At 35.6% G+C, this 22,238-nt stretch overlaps 1 protein-coding gene across 6 annotated transcripts in view; it reads left to right on the forward strand.

The window, feature by feature from the left end:
- The first annotated feature begins 214 nt into the window (after window positions 1-214).
- Window positions 215-22,238, forward strand: part of CABCOCO1 (ciliary associated calcium binding coiled-coil 1) — a 121,991-nt gene continuing 99,967 nt past the window's right edge. For 4 of the 6 annotated variants that reach the window (XM_066349698.1, XM_066349699.1, XM_066349701.1 and 1 more), the window contains exons 1-3: window positions 215-339; window positions 10,075-10,178; window positions 17,912-18,081. In XM_066349698.1, the coding sequence (XP_066205795.1) occupies window positions 259-339; window positions 10,075-10,178; window positions 17,912-18,081 (355 nt within the window). In that variant the 5' untranslated portion in view covers window positions 215-258. The remainder of the gene's footprint in view (window positions 340-10,074; window positions 10,179-17,911; window positions 18,082-22,238) is intronic. The other 2 variants (XM_066349700.1, XM_066349702.1) reach the window with 2 other exon arrangements.

The raw sequence follows: 22,238 nt of genomic DNA on the forward strand, positions 1-22,238 counted from the left end.
TACAATACTCTTATTTAAATGGATTTTTTTTTCTTTCTCCTTTCGTCCTTACTAAAAGAAACGAGTTCGTCGCTACCCGAGGATTCAAAGAGCCTTCCCAGCAGCGGCCTCATCCCGGGCCTCATCCCTGGGCCGGCTCCTGGCGCCGGGTCCCCGCCCTATCAAAGGCTTTGGACCCGGAAGCCACGCCCAGCCAGGGGACCCCGGCCCCGCCCCGGTTGCCTAAGCGACGAGGGGCCGCTTTGCTGGGGTGAAATCATGGCGACTTCTTTGGGGACAACTCTCGGGGTCGCGACCCCCGCGGTGGTGACCCCCATGGGAACCTCGCCCGAGTCGGAGGTATGTTGCCCCTTCCCGGTACCCGCGACCCCGAGCGCACGCCCCCGGCCCGCGGGGTCCGCGGCCAGGCTGGTCTGGGCGCGGCGACCCACGCCGGTTTGGGTGCAAGGCGGGCAGAGCGGAGGACTCGGTGCCGCGCCCCCCGGAGCGAGGCGAGCGTCCCGGGAGCTCCGCCTGCGCCTCCGGAGCCTGTGCCCTCAAGTGTGCGCCGCAGTCATGCCTCCTTCGGACGGTTTGGCTTCAGGCCTGACGACCTCACAACTAGGGATTTCTCCGCAGATTCTCTGCGCTTAAAAAAGAGATCTTGAAATCATAAATAGGCCAGTCAGTCCCTTTTGGAATTTTATACTTATTTTTTTCAACTTTCACAGTTCCGATTGTTAAAAAGATGTCAGGGAATATAACTCTTCATTGGTACTGCATTGATTAATATTTGAAAGCCATGGCTTGGTTTTTTCTTTATTATTTTACCATTTCTCTAAATAAATAAATACATAATAAGACGTAGGACAATGCAGAAACATCTGGAAAATAGACCTGCTTATGGCTTAGTTGCTCTTCATCAATGTATCTTCAGAAAAGTCGTTTAACCTCTTTGGTCCCAGTGGTTCCCTGCGTACAATAAAGATTGAGCTTTAGGCCCCTCCCCACATCAACTCTCAATAATAAATGGTTTTAAGTAACTTTGATTACTCAATAAATTTAATATCCTAGATATTAAGAACATACCTGCTGTGCCAGATATTACTAAAAAATGTTTAAATCTTCACACACTGAGTCCTCCAAGTTGTTCCTTTTGAAGTTTTCTGTGTATTTTTTCAGTTTTTTAAGACCCTAAAGGTAAAAAACGTTATAATTAACATCGTATGTTCACCTCCCTTATTAGTCTAATCTAAACAGTGTTCTCTATGCAGAAGTATTAGCTGCAATATTATAAGGAAGAAACACAGAGCCAGTAACTGTTCCTTGCTCAGAGATATAGTCATTTCCATCCCAGGTTCTTCCCATTACTGTATGCAGACTGCTAAGGCATGCTGTCTGTTCAATGAGCCTTTTGAAATTAGCATACTTTACATTTTAATGTGATAAACTGGTTACTAAGCCAGTTATTCCCTTGTGATCTTTAATGTAAGTAATACCATACAATTGCAAAAGTGGCATAAGAAATTTCCCAATAAAATTGTGTTACTTAAATATATACAAAGACTTAGTTATAGTGGTGGGATTTAACAACCGGTTCTCTGCCCTAATGACTGTTTTAAGTATAAATAAATGATATACCAAAAGGTAGTTTATTATTTCATGTATTTAATACTTAAATAAGAACAATAAAAGAGGTACACACAACTAGATTGTAATGAGAGAGTTTTAAAATATTAATGAAAATATAGTAAATAAGAACTGACAGCAAACAATAAAACTGTTATTTATTTCCATATTGCTTCTTGATTGGCATCCTCACTTGCAATTTTTTTTCGCTTTTATCTGAGCATCATTGACTGTGGGATTTATCCTTAACCATCCTTTCACTGTAGGAGTAGGATCCCATTCCTTTTCTTATGGTTGGAATGAACATTACTACGGGGGCTTAGAACACACCCTTGCGCAGATGAACGTTGTAAAAGAATAAGGAATGTAAATTTGTGATTTCCACATTGGGCGGCTGCCCAGGTGCCCATTTTAGAGAGGAACCTGATTACAAGTGCCATTTTAATAACTGGCTTGCCAAACTCAACAAAAAATTAGGTATCGGTTCTGCCGAACCGGTGTGACCTGGCAGAATCCCACCACAGCTTAGTTATGACAGTGCCCAACTCTCAGTGTTTACTTACACATACTTATCCGTGTAGATAATATCCTTTCTAAGAAGACTCTGGTAATGTGAGGTTTTAATGAATAAGTACTTGAAAGAAATACCTCACAATTTTTTAAAAAGATGCAAAAAAATGCAGAGCTCTAGGGGGAAAAATTCACTTTTTATTATGGATGATGAGTCAGCTGAATGAACTAGTTATAGAACTTAGCTGATTACCTACCATGTTAGCATTGGCGGTAGGCTCACATGTTCATTTCTTGGAGAGGCACGTTTTCCCTATAACTCAGGATATACTCAATCTTCTAGTTAGTAGTGACTGGGAGAAATCCAGTTGGAGCTTAGACTCACTTAGCTGTACTCAGTTACTAAGATCAACAGGTTAATATACTGCATTTTCCTTTCTAATGAAAGCAAAGTTTCAGTAGTTCACAGAGAAGAGAGTTGATTCATACAGCTGTGTTATCCATTAGAGCAGGGGTAGTCAACCTTTTTATACCTACCGCCCACTTTTGTATCTCTGTTAGTAATAAAATTTTCTAACAGCCCCCCAGTTCCACAGTAATGGTGATATATAAAGTAGAGAAGTCACTTTACTTTATAAAATTTATAAAGCAGAGTTATAGCAAGTTAAAGCATATAATAATAATTACTTATCAAGTACTTTATGTCAGATTTTCGCTAAGTTTGGCAGAATAAATCTTTATAAAACAACTTACTATAGTTAAATCTATCTTTTTATTTATACTTTGGTTGCTCCACTACTGCCCATCATAAAAGCCGGAACACCCAGTAGTGGGCGGTAGGGACCAGGTTGACTACCACTGCATCAGAGTGTCAAGTTCTTCCATCCACCCTTTTGTGCTGGCTTGGGGGTTCAGAGGTGGATGGAAAAGCTGGCAAAAATCTCTCTCTCTTGGAGTCTGTTCCCAAAACCATAGCTTTTCAATTAGATACTGAAAGGTAATTCTCAGATCAGATTCTTTCTAGACTTGATCCCCTGAGACCTGCTCCCTTATGGTGTCATTTCTAATAACTTGGGTATTCAATTGGCTTATCAAGTAGACCATGTAGTAATTTGAACCAGGCAGTAGTGAATTATTTCTTTTCTTATCAAGTCTGTTGGAAATAAAGCATAAGCTTCCAATAGTCTGAGGTTTCCTATTTGTTGTTTGTTATCCAATACATAGAATAAAAACAACCAATCATACCAATCATATAGTAAGCACTCAAAAAAATATAATTAAAATCATAGATGATTTGATGTATGCCAGGAGAGGTGGTTCTTGTGAACTAAAATCTACTCTGAGATACTGTGAGCAAACGGACATGAAATGCAGGTCCAGGAAGGTATTTTTCCTATGACATTGTATTAACTTCTCTTGTGTAAACTGAAATTAACATTCTAGTGTCTTTAGTAATATTGGAGTCATTGCCTACTCTTAAAAATTAACCTTTTAGCAGATATTTGTATAAATGCACAAGAACAGCAAAACTAACAAAAATCTGAAAATAAATACTTGCTATAGACATATATGTGTAAGTGAAAGGAGTTTATAAGTGAATTTGAAAATGACTTTATAATGAATACTAAGAATTCAATCATCAGTCTTTTATCATTAGTTTGTTCATAAACTGACTTTCTTAGTATCTTTAAAAATACTATTTGGGAAATATAATCATTTAAGTAGTATACTTGAGAGAACTATACTTCAACTCATATCAGAGACTGAAAAGAAAAAGTAAATGATTACTTCCCACCTAATAGCTTCTTTTTAATAATGTCCCTGAGCATTACCACATCCCCTGATAGATGACATTTACTCAGTGCATTTAGAGTTTATGAGCACAGAAGGACACTTACATAATCTTAAGTGAGAAGATGAATGTCATTTGTCTTAGAGGTCCTTAGCATGTCCTGGAGGCTATTGAGGATTCTCTGTACTTTAGGTGATCTCTACAGACCTTGAAAACAGCCCACACTCTATTATTGGCAGGTTAAAGAGAAACACTTGGGCTCAACTTGAACAGCAAAATGATGAGGTTTCTACAATTTCAATATTACTCAAAAGGTATTTATTGAAGCCATTCACAGTATGTAGTGTAGATCAACCTGTGCAGGGCCCAGAGGAGGACACCAAAATATTGCTTAAAACATTGTTGAGCAAACAGTACTAATGTACCTGAAAATGTTAATATGCAGTGTTATTATTTTTCAGACACTGAGAACCTCTAGGAATACTGGCTGTGGGTGTGGAGATATTGACAGACATTTGGGCTTGTCTTTCTTCTTAATATTGGTTTTTGGGTCTCCTGTCTTATTTAAAAAGTCCTACTTCTTCTCCCCCCTCCAGCTTTCCTTTCAGATTACACAAATAATCTTCAATCTTTTTTTAATATTTTAAGTTTTAATATATTAAAGTTTATTCTTTAACACAGCTATAATTAGTGAATTTTAATTATAAAAAGCTGTATTTTGTTTATTTGAAATGAGGATCTCATTTTGTTTTCTTTTAGACACGAACCATCAATTATGTTAGTTTCATTTACTAAATAAACTATCTTTTAGACATGAACCATCAATTATGTTAGTTTCATTTACTAAATAAACTATCTTACTTGTTCTTATACAAGACTTACTGCTGCTATCACATTATAACATTATATGTATACCTCAGTGGGCAAATGAATGGACAAAGTAGTCAGTGGAACAGAATTCAACAAGCGCTGCTAGAAATTCAGTAGCAAAACTGTCAGTAAAATATGAATTGAAAAAGAATAGCTAAACGTGAAGAAATTATTTGTCAACCATCATCATATTGAATGGTGAAATACTAAAGCCATTCATATAAAAAACAGAATCTAAAAAGGAACTCTGGTTAACAACATTGTTGTAATTCAATATACTATAGAGGTTCTAATTAGTAAAATAAGAAAACTAAATATGTGGCTTAAATATTAGAAATGAGGAAATAACAAAACTTTATTAGAGGATTACATGGTTGAAATCTGAGAAAACTGACATGGTATTAACCTGTTTTGAGCTAATAAGCAAATTGATAAAATGGTACATATAACAAATATATAAGGCCAATTGCTTTTCTCTATTACAGAATATATTTCTATGTTAGAAATTAATTAGAAATGAAAATGGCAAAAACTTGATGAAACTATACTTGGTTATAAATATAGTATGAAAGGCATGGGACCTAAGGAAATTATAAACTATAAAAAGTTTTAGCCCTGGTCAGTTGGCTCAGTGGTAGAGCGTCGGCCTGGCGTGCAGGAGTCCCGGGTTCGATTCCCAGCCAGGGCACACAGGAGAAGGGCCCATCCGCTTCTCCACCTCTCCCCCTCTCCTTCCTCACTGTCTCTCTCTTCCCCTCCTGCAGCCAAGGCTCCACTGGAGCAAAGTTGGCCCGGTCGCTGGGGATGGCTCCATGGCCTCTGCCTCAGGCACTAGAATGGCTCTGGTCGCAACAGAGCAACGCCCCAGATGGGCAGAGCATCACCCCCAGGTGGGCATGCCAGGTGGATCCCGGTGGGGCACGTGCAGAGTCTGTCTGACTACCTCCCCATTTCCAACTTCAGAAAAATACCAAAAAAAAAAAGTTTTAAAAATAAATTAAAAAAAAAAACTAAAAACAAACAAAAGTTTGATAATAAGAGTTGATGAAAAAAGATTTATTGAAAACCTTCAAGTTCAAAAAATTAAATCTTCCCATTATAAATTATAATCTTTTCTATTGTAAATGTGATGCAATCAAGCTAAAGATTTAGTTCCTACATAGGATTATATACTACAGAGTTATGTTAGAGTTGTTCATGATGATCCATCCTTGCATTTCTGAACTTAACCTTATTTGGTCACTATGACAGCTTATTGTTTTTTAGTACATTTCTAGAGTCAATTTCCTAAGATAGTATTCTAATTAGAAATTTTTGCATCTGTGCTAGTTCAGGCTTTTGTATGTAGATTGTGCTTGTTTCTTAAAAATGAATTATTTATAGTCAAATTATTACACTTAATAGAACTTATGTGTTCTTATTTGTTAGGTAGAATTTCAAGTGTAAAACTATCAGGCATGATGACTTTTTGAAAAATAGATTTCCAGTTGAGCTCATACTTGGTTAGTTCCATTTTCTCCCTTACCCCTGGTTAAGTTTGATAACTTATATATTCCTGCAAAGTAACTCATTTCTTTATAATTTGTAAGTGTATTTCCACTTATGTGGCATAAATTTATTTTTTCTTTATTTTTAATCATATTTGCCAAAGATTTGCCTATTTTATTATTTTAAAGAACGAACTCTTGCTTTAATTTATTCTTCTTTCAACTATTTTTTCCTTTGTTACTTAAATGGCCTCTTACTTTTTTTCAATTTATTTATTTATTTATTCTTAATTTATTGGGATGACCTGGTTTGCCAAACCGTACAGGTTTCAAGTATATAATTCAGTATAACTCCTAGTAAGGTAAGTGAGGCATGCTTGTTGGGCACAAAATTTAAGGGATGCCAAAAAATTTAATAGTCAAGAAAAACTATATTTTAATGAAATATTTAAAAAACAGAGTTAATGCAAAAAAAACACAAAACCCTAAAGTATAAAGTTTTTACAAAAAGACAGCATTAGTATTACTGATTTATCCCTCTTTGCTTCAGGCTCCAACATGGTGCTGTTCCTTGGTTCATTTATTTTCAGGCTTGAAAAAAGCTTTTTAAAGTGTGGAAATTGTAGATAAGTATATTCTACGTGACTGTAAAACCCCTTTCTAGTCATTCTTGGTGAAATGTCTTTTTCTTTTAATGAATGTTAATTAATAATCATTTAAGATGCTACCAGTGATGGATGCAAAGATGCCCCCAGAAACCTTAAATTCTAGAAGGAAGACATATATACAGTGTGGAAGGTTTAGGTGACAGAAAATTCAAAGAAAGGATTGTCTGGCAAATAATATCAGGCTTTCAATTTTATTGCTTCTGGAATAACTGCTAAAATCCACCAGGTGGTGGAATAAAATGAGTTACGGTGCAGTTGAGCTTACAGATTTTCCTAGTCAGACATGTAATTTTAGAGAGAAAGCCACAATTACATATCCACATTTTTATTCACCTATTCATGAATTTTCTATTGTACCTTTAATTTGTACAAATTAGAATGTATGTATTAAAAGATTAAAGATTTTTAACTACCTTAAATCCTTTGTAATGCAAGGCAGAGTATAAACAAACAAACAAAAGAGCTTTGGTTTAAAATAGGTCCAGGAATTCAATTTAAAACAAAGAAAGCGAGAAACCAGAGGCAAACCCTCCTACAAGATGATTATCTTAAGCTATCAAATTTTAGTAAAAAAAAATGAAGCACTAATCTTAGGCATCTTAGCTAAAATTATTATTATACAAAACATTTAAGAGTCTTGTATTCTTTTTTATAGAAGTCTTGTGTGACCTACTTTTTCCCATCCAGAAAAATTTTAAATCTGAGAAAATGGATCTGAATGTCTGTGTAATATACCTTTCTTATATATCTTTATTCATTTTTAATAATGATAGCAATCTTGTATGTATTAAAATATATCAAAATGATTTTTTAACATGACTCCAAATTTAGGTTTAAATGATTTGCTGTAAGTCACAAAATTAATCAGTAGTCAAATCTCATGAGATTTTCATATCCAAGTCCTGCTTTTCATCATGCTGTATCATCTAACAGTGTCAGCCTATGATGGAGGTAAATTCAGGTAGCCTACTAACAACCCATGTTGATATTACTAGGATATACAGAATTCTAAAAAGAAGTTAAAGATTAAATGGCTGTCCTGAGGAATTTGTAATCTAATGGGATTGACAGTACAAGAATAATTATACTTTATTGCTACTAATAAAAAAATACATGTAACCAACAAACATTTAAACAAATATAGTGTATATAGCTACATATTGTGGACTAAAATATTATCCTATCAAAAAACTGAGTGCATTTAATTTAGTTTCCTAGGGTCAGAGTGCCTACTAGGTGCAAGGTATAATATATTAGGTACTAAGGTATTTTGATCTTATTGAGATTATAATCTAATGTACTACTCACAAAAATTAGGGAATATTTCAAAAGAATATAAAGCAATAAAAAAAGAAGCATTTGACTTTTTTTTATTAAACAAGAACATCAGAAAAGCAAATGACAAGTCAAAGAAAGTTGTTTAGTTATGCAAACAAGATGCAAAACCAACTTTTATTTCATTGGTGAAATACAATATACAAAAGGCTGTAAGTACTAGAGTATCTGCACATTTCTTGATCCCCTAATTTTTGTGAACTAGTTTAGGTTAATTCGTGAACCCCAGATTGGAAAAAAAAAAGCTAGCTAATGAAGTAGCATATTTCTAAATTAGATTTTTTTAAAATAAGAATATAACATAATTTAAATACAAACATTAAGATGATTACCATTACCCATAAGTGCTAGCTTTGGGATTTTTCTACTCTGGGAAAAGAGTAAGGAAATTTGGGATATGGGATATGGTCTTGTTTACTCTAGCATGGCATTTCCTTACTTTTCTTAATTATTGGAGCCCATTCACATGGAAGGATACATCACTATTTGCTCAACTGAAAATGTTGGCCCCCTTTCTCCCCAAATCATACAATCCTTGATTTTTGTGGAGCTGCTGCTGTTACTCATTGTCTCCTCTTCCATCCCTCTGCAGCATTGCTCTTCTCTTCCTGCTCTGGCTCCGGGCAGTTTCATCCATCCTCACATATGCAGTGACTCCTGAATCAGGATCTTCAACCTTGACTTTTCTGACTCCAGCATTTTTAATTGACCTCTAAACATTTCTTTCTTGATAGGCATATTCCATTTTAAACCCAACCACTAATACCAAACTCATTATCTTGCCTTTTTAAAAGTAGTATCATCTTCCAAAACTCCTGTTTATTCTGTGTAATGGGAGTATCCTGTATGCGTTTTGTTTGTTTGTTTTTTACAGAGACAGTGAGAGAGTCAGAGAGAGGGATAGACAGGGACAGACAGACAGGAACAGAGAGAGATGAGAAGCATCAATCATTAGTTTTTTGTTGTGTGTTGCGACACCTTAATTGTTCATAGATTGCTCACTCATATGTGCCTTGACTGAGGGCCTTCAGCAGACCGAGTAACCCCTTGCTGGAGCCAGCAACCTTGGGTCTAAGCTGGTGAGCTTTGCAGAAACCAGATGAGCCCGTGCTCAAGCTGGTGACCTCGGGGTCTCAAACCTGGGTCCTCTGCATCCCAGTCCGACGCTCTATCCACTGTGCCACTGCCTGGTTAGGCTCCTGTATGGTTTTGCTGAGCAAAAGAACTTGGCTGAGGGTTGAGCAAAAGCTCAAACTATACTGTCTCCACCAGTGGTGCAACAGGGCTGTGCCAGCCTTAAGACTTTTAGCACTTTCTTCTGTTTGTAGACTTTCCTTGTCCTGTCCCCGTACTTGTCCCGTCTTTTCGACTGAATGCCACATTTTTTATGGCTCACCATTTTATTTTCTTGCTTTAAAGTCACCCTTGGTTTGTCCCTCTCACTAGATGTTAAGCTTTTGAGGCTACCAAGTCTTTCTTATTTGTCTTTGCCTCCTTTTGAGCCCCATGTTCAATGAGGAATATGCAGATATTAAAAATATGTTAATTGAAAACCATCACCCAGTTTTAAGTATTCACAAACAATAATAGATTGACTAGCCATTCAACTTTCACTTAAAAACAGAAAATAAAAAGTATTTTCTAGGAGACTTGTTTGTTTAATTTCTTGATAGCAGCTAGACCACAGGAAGAACAAATTTTTTAATTATTGAGATTAATATATAAAACATGTGATTGAAGTAACTCATTCCACTCTTTTCTTTTTCTTTCTTTTTTTTTTTGTTTTTGTTTTTGTTTTTGGTAGAAAGATGCTGAATTACAGGAACATGAAGTGATTCTGTCTCCGGATTTTCTTTCAGTTGCCCAAATCACCGAGATGCTAGCAAAGGATGTAGACGGAGTTGAACAGTAAGCGCTTCAGTATCACAACCTAATATAGAACAGTTCTAGTCCTGCAGCTATAAATGACCGTTATATTCTATTACATATTTTTAACATTTTTCTAAATATTTGTTATATATTATATAAAGAAAGTGGGGCAAAAGTATGGTTACAGTTACATGTGAAACAAAGGTTTATTCATATGTTATTATTTATTAATTATTAGATTATTTTCTAGCAAACAATGATATATCTACTTTTACCTCATCCTGTACATATCCAGAATCTGGAATGCAAAAGTTCTTAAACAACTAACTTTGTACTGTTCAGCAATCTTCTTTATGGGAGAAATGCATTTCAAACCAACTTATTAATATTAACTGAGAGTAGGGGTTTATTATTAACAGCAGCCTTTAGCATATGCTGTCTTTTATTTCTTTTCTTTTTCATTCATAACACTGTCAATATTCACGAGACCCTTTAGGTTTTCTGTCTCATCATGAAAAAGTAAGTTGTATTTTCTATAACATTAATCATCAACACATTTTATTATCATTTTGGAAAGCCCAAATATTAGCCATCCACCTGTGATTTTTATTGGATATGAAGCTATACTGAGTATTCTGATTTTATGCACTTGCTTAAAAAATGGGACTGTAGGCTGACCACGTGGTGGTGCCGTGGATGGAGCGTCAGCTTGTGATGCTGAGGACCCAGGTTCGAAACCCCAAAGTTGTTGGCTTGAGCACAGGCTCATCCGGCTTCAGTGCAGGGTCACTGGCTTGAGTGTGGAATCATAGATGTGACCCTGTGGTCGCTGGCTTGAGCCCAAAGGCCACTGGATTAACCCCAAGGTCACTGGTTTGAGCAAGGGGTCTCTGACTCTGCTGAAGTCCCTTGGTCAAGGCACATATGAGAAAACAATCAATGAACAACCAGGATGCCACAGCAAAGAATTGTTGCTTATCTCTCTCCCTTCCGGTCTGTCTGTCCCTCTCTCTGTTTCTCTCTGTCTCTATCTTTCTCACTAAAAAGAAAAAAATGTGACTGTAGCACTAATTCTAATATATGTACATCTTATTTTTAAGACCATTTATTTCTATAAATGAGCATTTACTTAGAACCCTATTTAGACATATTAAACACACAAATTTCTGATTTAGTAATCACTCATTTTAAAAACCATCTGGCTCTAATAATGGAATCATGATTGGCTAAAATATATGAAGAGTAAGAACAATGTGATATTCTGGACTGTAATGGCCCAGTGCCAGTGGTTGGCAAACTCATTAGTCAACAGAGCCAAACATCAACAGTACAACAATTGAAATTTCTTTTGAGAGCCAAATTTCTTAAACTTAAACTATATAGGTCGGTACATTCCTTATCAAGGTAACACCCGCATGTGGTATTTTATGGTAGAGCCACACTCAAGGGGCCAAAGAGCCACATGTGGCTCGTGAACCATGGTTTGCCGACCACTGGCCCAGTGTAAGATTTCTGCAGGCCAGTCCTCCAGATACTAGTAGGGTGTTGTGGACTATAAAGGACATGCTGAAAATGACTCTGTCAGTGGTTATCATTTGCAAATCTCACCAATATTATGGAAAGAGGTGATTTACTACTGAGAAAGAAATATGACAGATATACTTACTGGGAGAGAAATCTGAGAAGGGAAGACATATTAAGAGAAGGTGAATGACACTGACAGGCCTGTTCCCAAGATGCTGTTCACCTCCAGTGCCTGCAAATCCTGTTGGAAGTGCTGGTGGTTTGTAACTTGGCCATATTGCTGACTCTCTGGGTCTTTATAAGTATTAGTAAAATTTTTACTGATTTTTAAACAAGTATTTCATAGTGATTTTATAATTTTTCTAGACATGAATACTGATTGGGAATTCTGATTTTTAGTGTCTCAGAATTGACTAGTAGGCCTGACCTGTGGTGGCGCAGTGGATAAAGCGTCGACCTGGAAATGCTGAGGTCGCTGGTTCGAAACCCTGGGCTTGCCTGGTCAAGGCAAATATGGGAGTTGATGCTTCCAGCTCCTCACCCCTTCTCTCTCTCTGTGTCTCTCTCTCCCTCTCTTTCTCCTCTCTAAAAATGAATAAATAAAAATTAAAAAAAAATAAAAATAAAAATAAAATTCTAAAAAAAAAAAAAAGAATTGACTAGTAAAACCTAGTTGTTTTATTTGCATCACTGATTATTTACACTTTAAGTAAAATATTATTTTCTATTACTAGGTAATCCCAATGTTTTTGGTCATTGCTATGCAAAAGTTAGGTATTTAATGCTAGGCAAATAATGTGATGCAAATGACAGATGTTTACAATTTATTTTTATTAAATATTAAGTTAAAGATGTTATGGTATACTGCTCACAAAAATTAGAGAATATTTTATCACTTCATGTACATTTTTTAAACATCCCCTAATTTTTGTGAGCAATATATTAAATGCAATTAATGTTAAATAAAAGGTATTGCAAACAAATGTTTTTTAAAGAATATTTACTACCACATCTTAAGTTATACTGTGTATCATACCTTCTGTGACAATCTTTTTTTTTCAATTATTGGTTCAATTTCTTGTTAAATATCTAAATTTTAAAAGCATTTTAATCTTTAAGAGATGAGATCTAGGACAACAGAAATGATACAGAGTTTGATACAGAAATTAGTAGTATAGAAATAAGCAGGTTCAACATAGGTTGACCTTTACACTGCCTCATTAGGAAAATTTACCTGAAGTAACCTAAAATTTTAGGACATCAATTTTGGATAAATGTCACCACTGTTTGTCAAGAGCTATTATTTTTGCAAAGTAATTCTCTTGATGTTTTTATACGATTTTTATAATAGTAATCCTGAAATATTTCCAATCCATCATCCACTTTCCATTTAAAATAACATTATTATAAATGGGGATTAAATACCTTTCAATATAACAGAAATATAATTTAGATATCCTGTCACCAAGTGACAGTGTGTGCCAAACCATACAGTCTACAAAGCTATAAATCTATTTAAATGAATTATAGGAAATTAGCACATATTTCTACCTTTCAAATTAAAAATTATAATCCATGAAAGCACCTAACTAAATAAAACATTAAAGCATCATTAAAACATACTCATGAAGTACACTTCAAGTCAAGTTAAGTGTATGGGTACATTTCTCATGGTCTCCTAACTATTATCAATTATATTTTAATGTAACCCTGATATTATATACAGATCTATACAGATCTTTTTTGAAAAGGAGCAAAATTAAAAATAACTATTTAAACACTTAGAAATAACACTAAGAGATCTTTTAATAACTTTTCTATACCTGGACTTCCATGAGCTGTTCAATTCTTGCCTGAAGGCTTATTTCTACATGTCATCATATTTAAAAAATAAAGTGCACTCCAATTTCAAGAGCATGCAAGAATAGTATAATATTTTAACTGAAGTTGGTGAGATAGTTACGGGACCCATCACTGTAGCAAAACTTCCTAAGTCACTATTAAGCATTTTTCTCAGCTACAGCTGTGGTCATCTCTGGCCTTTCCCCTGTTCTATCTCTCTTTATCCCCAGAGGAAAAGCATATAAATTTGCAGTAGGGTATGAAAACTGCGTTCCAACAATAGTAGTGCCTTTCTCCAAATGCTTCCCTGAATAATTTCCTTTGGGATAAAATGACTGAATGAAGAATAGAAATGGTAAATATTGGCCCTGGCTGGTTGGCTCAGCGGTAGAGCATCGGCCTGGCGTGAGGGGGACCCGGGTTCCATTCCCGGCCAGGGCACATAGGAGAAGTGCCCATTTGCTTCTCCACCCCCCCCCCTTCCTCTCTGTCTCTCTCTTCCCCTCCCGCAGCCAAGGCTCCATTGGAGCAAAGATGGCCCGGGCGCTGGGGATGGCTTCTTGGCCTCTGCCCCAGGCGCTAGAGTGGCTCTGGTCTCGACAGAGCGCCCCCCCCCCCCCCGGGGCAGAGCATCGCCCCCTGGTGGGCAGAGCGTCGCCCCTGGTGGGCGTGCCGGGTGGATTCCGGTAGGGCGCATGCGGGAGTCTGTCTGACTGTCTCTCCTCATTTCCAGCTTCAGAAAAATACAAAAAAAAAAAAAAAAGAAATGGTAAATATTTAGCCCTGCACTTCAAGTTGCAGGTTGAGATTTAAATGGTACTAGGGGAAGAGGTGAAGAGGGTGTGAGGGAGAACAAAAGTTGAGGATGTCATAAAAATTTCAACAAAATATTCTTATATGTGTAGTACTTTCATTCACATACCAACAAATGTTGAGAAAAAAAAAACCAAAAAGCAAAGAACGCATGCAACTATTCAAGCCAAATATTTAATTTTAAAAAATACATAGCATGGAAATGACAGATGGAGAGTACACTTAGAAAGAAAATTAACCGCTGTAAACAGAAGAAAATGTTAGACAAAAGCTGATGATTAAAGAGGGTAATGGTTCTGTAAAACAACAGATTAAAAAATAAGGTGATAAAATATATAAGTAAAAAGCTTTTATAACTAAGGTAAGAAACTAAATAATAAAACCAATGTAGAACTTACCCTGCTGAGAATTAAGCCAGTAACGTGGAGAGCATTTTTAAAGAAAACTTATACGAAATGCATATTTAAGCAGTTAGATGTTTGAGTATACATCAGTCCAACATAGTGAATCAGAAAAAATATTTCAAATTCCTAAAATATAAGCTTTGATTTTAATATTTTAATAGTATAAAACTTTATACATTACCTTATCTCTGGAATAAAGAAAGTGACCTAAAGAGAAAAATAATTAGGCAGGCCTCAGACATTTTCTTAGCAAAATTAGGTAGCAGGAATCAGGGGAGTGACAAGCAACCAAATTTAGGGAGTGAAAAGAATGTGATTGCTATATAAATACTAATTTGCACTGTTGCTTTAGTTCAGAGGGTCCCCAAACTACAGCCTGCGGGCCGCATGCGGCCCCCTGAGGCCATTTATCCGGCCCCCACTGCACTTCCGGAAGGGGCACCTCTTTCATTGGTGGTCAGTGAGAGGAGTACTGTATGTGGCGGCGCCGCAAAGTGCATAGTTGCTCATGTACAGTACTACTTCCGGTGACGCGGGATGCACGCGTCATATCACTTGTTATGGCTAGCAGTGACAAATATGGAACCGGACATTGACCATCTGATTAGCCAAAAGCAGGCCCATAGTTCCCATTGAAATACTGGTCAGTTTGTTGGTTTAAATTTACTTGTTCTTTATTTTAAATATTGTATTTGTTCCCGATTTGTTTTTTTACTTTAAAATAAGATTTGTGCAGTGTGCATAGGGATTTGTTCATAGTTTTTTTTATAGTCTGGCCTTCCAACGGTCTGAGGGACAGTGATCTGGCCCCCTGTGTAAAAAGTTTGGAAACTTCTACTTTAGTTAATACACCTGGATTTTACTTTAGTGTATTGGGTGAGGTAGCATTTTATTTTCATATGGCTAGCCAGTTCTCCCAGAACCATTTTTGAAGAGTCCATCTTTCCCTTGCTGATATGAAATACATTCTGTCACAAACCACATTCCCATATGTATTGGGAGTTTTTGTTTCTGGGCTTTCTATTTGTTCCATTGGCCTGTTTATTGATTCTATTAAAATACTACAAGTTTTCATTAACGTATGTTTCCCTTACTGGCTTTCACTTAAGACTAAATGGCATTGTACCTTAAACATGGAAAAATAAATCTTTCTGACTGATAGCCAGTGCAAATTGAACATGTCTGGCTACTAAAGTAACCTCCCCAACTTCACAGTACTTGCCTATTCATTTCTGTATCCACCAATTGAGTTGTTGTGCTTGATAAAATTCATCAGTACGCTTTCAGTTGCATGTTACATGGAAAACTGATCATATTGACTTAAAAAATAAAGAAAATACACAAACACACATATTATCACATAATAGGACATTCAGAGGTAGACTGACTAGAGTTCTCAAGGTCTTGATAGTATTAGAAATGAGGCACAGTCTATATAAAAGGGCAGCCAGTAGCAATCAAACCTACTTATTTACTCTTTTGTGTTTTTGTCCTGTAGAGGAAGATGAACATCACCCTTTGTTATGAATTCATTGGAACAATTTAGGAGAGTACCCAACATGGATTAGAAGTTATCGTGGAGAATACTATATTCTGAATGACATTATATGGCATTATGGGAGGGGGTTGAGACAACCATGATTGGCTTAGAAGAGTCAGTACTCACATTTGGGGTTAAGGTCTACCCTGATCAAACTGTAGATAATGTCGATGTTAAGAGAGTTAAACACAATTTCAACATTATTTGTTTGAGACTTGTTTAATCCTGCAATATTTATTATTCTGATCATATAATTTATTTTAATATTATGATTAATAAGGACTTTCTTTTTTTGCAAATAGCAGTATAAAGTTGTCATATACACACTCTCTCATAAATCATGTTCAAGGAAATACTAATTCCATCTTTGTTCAAACAAAGAGAATGCTGAAAGCCCAAACCACAAAATCTGAAGGTGAATAGTAGACTCATTTATTAATAGATCAAGCAGAAGTCCAGGAGAAAGGACTAGGAGGAGGTACATATCTGAAGATCCTAGAATGAGATAAACATATACTCACTGTCCTAGGGGAAGAGAAAACCAGGAAATGCCATTCCAGAACCCTTGTTTGCAACAGCAGGACCAGAATGTACAGGTTTGGAACAGGTACTTCCCATATTCACAAGGAATAGATTATTTATGTGACAATAAAGAAAACCTATCCTGCTTTTCCCCATTAATTAAAAAAAATAAAACTAGAATTATTGACATAAACTTATTTCATACAGAAAATAGCTTGTAACATGGCCAGGTCTTAGTACTAAACAAGGACATGCATATAAAGACATTGCAAAGAAAAAAAATTGAAGAATAGAAAAAATAACTTGTAAGTGAATTAAATACACCAGAAAAATGTAGCCATGAGCAGATAAAAAGTAAGGTCAAATATTTATCATGAATTAGGAAAACTTATAAAGTAATCACCACAAGAACATAAAACGGGGATGTAAAAACTCAAAGAAAAGATAAGAAGAAATAAAAGATGATAAAATAAGTAAAACAGAGCAGAAAAGGACAGTTTTGCAAAGATAAAAATTTTAAGTAGCCCAAGAGAAAATCAATAGTCTGAAAACACTGAGAAACATAGAAAACAGTAAAGAATAAAGTGCATAAAATTAAAAAGAAATTGATTTGAAAAAAAACTTGAAGGTTAAAGAGAAAATTACAGCTTTAGAAAAAAATGAGTAAAATATACATACTGGAATTCTTTTAAAAAATAGAATATTTAACAATCCAGTTCCAGAACATTGTCAGAAGGAAAAGAAACTTTGTATGGAAAACAACATTGAATTTCAGAGATATAAAATAGTGCTAACATTACTACACTTCAGAGATGGAAGAGGAGAAAGGAGGATGGGAAAAGAAGGAGAATTAGAAATGAAGAAGCAGGAAGTACAGGAAGAAGACCAGAAAGCGTTTACTCGCATTTCTTTCTCTCTCTCTCTCTCTTCCTCCATCTCTCCCTCTCTCTGCTTCTCTTTCAAATGTCATTTTGTACTTAGAATTTAGATATAACTAGGAATATTTTTAGATTATGGGCATTATAGAATTTTTATTCAAGAAAAATATTTAGGTTTTCAGAACTTCAAAAAAGAACTGTTCAATATTTAATCTGATTTTAATACCTGAACTTTTCTTTTTGTTACAGAAAATTGGCCACGTTTTTGAATTTCAAAAGTCTTAAGACCTGTTTAAAAGAAGCCATTCTACTAGATTATTATGTGTCTGGATTTTTGTGGGCTAGAAGCATGGACTTTTCTATTATTCAGTATCTAAAATTTATGACTTTACTAGATATGTTTCTTCATAATCTTAAAAGTAAGTACTTTCTTCTTCTTTATTTTTAAAGAAATAAAAATGTAGTCTACCATCCATTTACATTGCAGTGGTAAGCAGAAGTTCCTAATTGCATTATAATGCCTTCCATGAAAATTATATATATCATATTTCCCTGGCTGTAGTAAAAATATAGTTTATGCCTTTATAAAATTTATATCTTGTAAAATTTCAAATAATATTTAACAGTACTAAAGGTCTTCTACCAAACATATGTTAATGTCATTTAAAAATCTTATCAGTGCCATCCATCTCCAAAATATCAAGTAGTTCTTATTTATTTAGGTCTTTTTTTATTGTTTTAGCTATTTTCATTTCATCTTACCTAGACATATTACTGGGATATTCCAGGATGATTGAAAGAGGAGGTACTTTGGTCAATCTCAAGCCCCTATTAATAGACATTATTCATACACTTACCCAGATTTTGTGACTTTTTTCCCCTCATATAACATTGCAATCAGTTACTATAGGAAATTTGCAAATTCTTCCTTGGAGCAATGTTAAATGTGATCATTTTTGTTTGCGAATAAATAGAATTTCTTCTTATAAGGAAGAAGAAAGGAAATAAAATTTATTTAATGCCAACTCTATGTTTTAGGCACTATATTTGGTTCTAAACCTTAATACACATTACTGAACCTCAGCATTTCCTATAGAGCAGGAGTTATAACTACTGTCACAGACTAGACCAAGCAGTTCAGAGAACAAGGCCGTATAGCTAGGAAATGGCAGGGCCAGAATATGGATTCAAGACTGTCAAACCGAAAGGCCATGAGCACAATAGATATAACAGTGTGTCTCAACTGAAAGAAAGACATGTGTGTGTCGGTTAAGAGGCATCTTCTTTCTTTCTGTTTTTTTCCTCTCTCCTCCCTCCCCTTCTCTCATTTTCTTCATCTCCTCCTCCTCTCTTCTTTTTTAATTTTCTTTCTATTTATTTTGGTAATCTGCATTTTTTAAAGTTTTGTTTCTATTTTTTTTGATGTTTTAAACTAGGCAGGTAGAGAACCTTGCTCCCCCCTAAAGAATTGTCAACATCATCCTAGCAAAAATTTTGGATGCCTTTGTGGTCACACAAAGTCTAGTCTGTTCCGTGTATCAATTTCTAACTACATCAGTGCAGGGGAAGTTTCTCATGAGTCAGCTAGACTGGAGAGAGCCCTATGCACTCTTCCCGCTCCCAGTCACCCTTTATAAGGGAAGAATTGGTAGTTCTCATACATGGGAAGAAAAAATTACTAGTTTCCTTTTCTGCAAATAGGAGAATTTTATTTTTGCTTTTACTTAAGTATGTTGTGCCATTTTCAAGATAAATATACCAAAAGAAGCCTGACCTGTGGTGGCTCAGTGGATAAAACACTGACCTGGAATGCTGAGGTCACTGGTTTGAAACCCCAAGCTTGTCTGATTAAGGCACATATGGGAAGCAAAAACTATGATTTGATGCTTCCTGCTACACCCCCTTCCTTCTCTCTATCCTCTCTCTAAATCAATAAATATAATCTTAAAAAAATAACTCTACCAGTAGAAGATAATTATACTTGATACTAAAAATAAATATGATAAAAACTGACTGATTTAAAATTATCCTGCACATGGGAAACATGGCATAAAGCAAAAACAAAACTGAATTCGCAGGTAGCTAGTCTTGAGAATTAGGTCTTTGCCATACTACAGTTCAAGGTACATATTTTGTAATCAAGAGACATAATAAATAATATGATATTGTTTCAATTTTAATTGTTAAACTACAACCTTCCAAAAGGAAATTTTAGTAAATTATTAAGAAGACAGACTTTGGCTTTTTTTTTTCTCCTTGTGACACAAATATAGAATCTTTAAGTACTACATGTCTCTAAACATGTCCTTTCAACAATGTTGCCAAATTTACTTGGTAAACAAAGAACCATATAAATCTGAACTTCCATGGAAAATAATGAATGGATGCCAACATTAAGATGAAATAGATATTGAAATTACATGCCAAAGACTTCAAAACAGCTAATATAAAAGTACTTAAATGAACAATAGTGAGCATTCTTGAAACAAATGTTAAAACATAAAGAACCATGGAAGAAATGTGAGATATAAAAAAAGAAACAAATAGAAATTTTTAGAACCACAGTATCTAATAACCATAATTAAAACCTCACTGGATGAAATAAAAAGCAGAATGGAAAGGAGACAAAAGGGGAAAAAAATCAGTGAATTTGAAGATAGAGTGACAGAAATTATCCAATTTGAACAATACAGAGAAAACATGAATAAAAGCACAGTATCCTGTGGGACAACCAGTGTTCTAATATATATGTCATCAGAGTCCCAGAGGGACAGGAGAAAGAATTCAGTGCTCCACAATCGTTTGAAGAAATAATGGTGAAAACTTCCCAGATTTGGCAAAAAACATAAACCTATAAATTCAAGAGGCTGATTGGACCACAAACAAGCTGAGTCAAAAGAAAAACAGCATCACCTAACTGAATCTAATTGACATTTACAGAACAGTCCACCCAAACACTATAAATATTTTAGAAAAAACAACTGGGAAAAAATCTTAACCTAGAATTATACAAGAATTTTTTAGAAATGACCAAAGTATGACCCATAAAAGAAAAAAAATTGATAAATTTTATTGCATCAGATTTTTAAACTTTTGTTTTAAGAATATCACTCTTAAAAGAATAGAAAGGCGCCTGACCAGGCGGTGGCGCAGTGGATAGAGCGTCGGACTGGGATGCAGAAGACCCAGGTTCGAGACCCCGAGGTCGCCAGCCTGAGCACGGGCTCATCTGGTTTGAGCAAAAACTCACCAGCTTGGACCCAAGGTCACTGGCTCAAGCAAGGGGTTACTTGGTCTGCTGTAGCCCCCCAGTCAAGGCACATATGAGAAAGCAATCACTGAACAACTAAGGTGTTGCAATACGCAACAAAACACTAATGATTGATGCTTCTCATCTCTCCGTTCCTGTCTGTCTGTCCCTGTCTATCCCTCTCTCTGACTCTCTCTCTGTGTCTGTATAAAAAAAATTTAAAAAAAGAATAAAAAGGCAAGCTACAGACAAGGAAGAAACTTGCAAACCACATATTTGATAAGGGACTTGCGACCATGATAAATAGATAAAAGTGAAGTGGTTATCGAGGGGAGGAGGGTTGGGGGAAGAGGAATAAAGAGGGACAAATATATATCCCATTGGGATATAAAACTGAGACTGATGGACATAGATAAAAATGAAATGATTACCTGGGGGAGAGGGGGCAGGGGAGGGAAGAAAAGAGGGACAAATATATATATGGTGACAAAAATGATTTTACTTGGGATGGTGGGCACACAACACAACAGCTTAAATGCTAGAGAGATGTTCACTGAAACCCTGTGTACTCTTGTTGATCAATGTCATCCCACTAAATTTCAAAATAAAAAGTTTTTAAAAAACAAACTCTCAAAATTCAACAATAAGAAACCAAACAAATCTCTTAAAAATAAGCAAAGTCATTAAAAACCCATAACTCCTGTCAAACCATGGGGGAAATATCAGATTAATCCAAATTAGGGATATTGTACAAAATATTTGAGCAGTACTCCTCAAAGTGACTAGTTTACCAAAAACAAGGTAAGTCTAAGAAGCTATCAGTCTAGGGCAGGGGTCCCCAAACTTTTTTCACAGGGGGCCAGTTCACTGTCCCTCAGACCGGTGGAGGGCCAGACTATAAAAAAAACTAGGAACAAATCCCTATGCACACTGCACATATCTTATTTTAAAGTAAAAAAAAAAAAAACGGGAACAAATACAATATTTAAAATAAAGAACAAGTAAATTTAAATCAACAAACTGACCAGTATTTCAATGGGAACTATGCTCCTCTCGCTGACCACCAATGAAAGAGGTGCCCCTTCCGGAAGTGCAGCGGGGGCCGGATAAATGGCCTCAGGCCCGCGGGCCGTAGTTTGGGGACCCCTGGTCTAGGGAAACACCAGGGGACATGATTAGTAAATATGTATAATGGGATCCTGGAACAGAATCAGAACATTAAGTAAAAAAAGGAAATCTAATAAACATGAACTTTAGTTAATTATAATACATAAATATTAGTTTATTAGTTGTAATAAATGTACCATAACATAAGATGTTAAAAAT

This window comes from Saccopteryx leptura, chromosome 9, assembly GCF_036850995.1.
Source record: "Saccopteryx leptura isolate mSacLep1 chromosome 9, mSacLep1_pri_phased_curated, whole genome shotgun sequence".
Taxonomy (NCBI): Eukaryota; Metazoa; Chordata; class Mammalia; order Chiroptera; family Emballonuridae; genus Saccopteryx; species Saccopteryx leptura.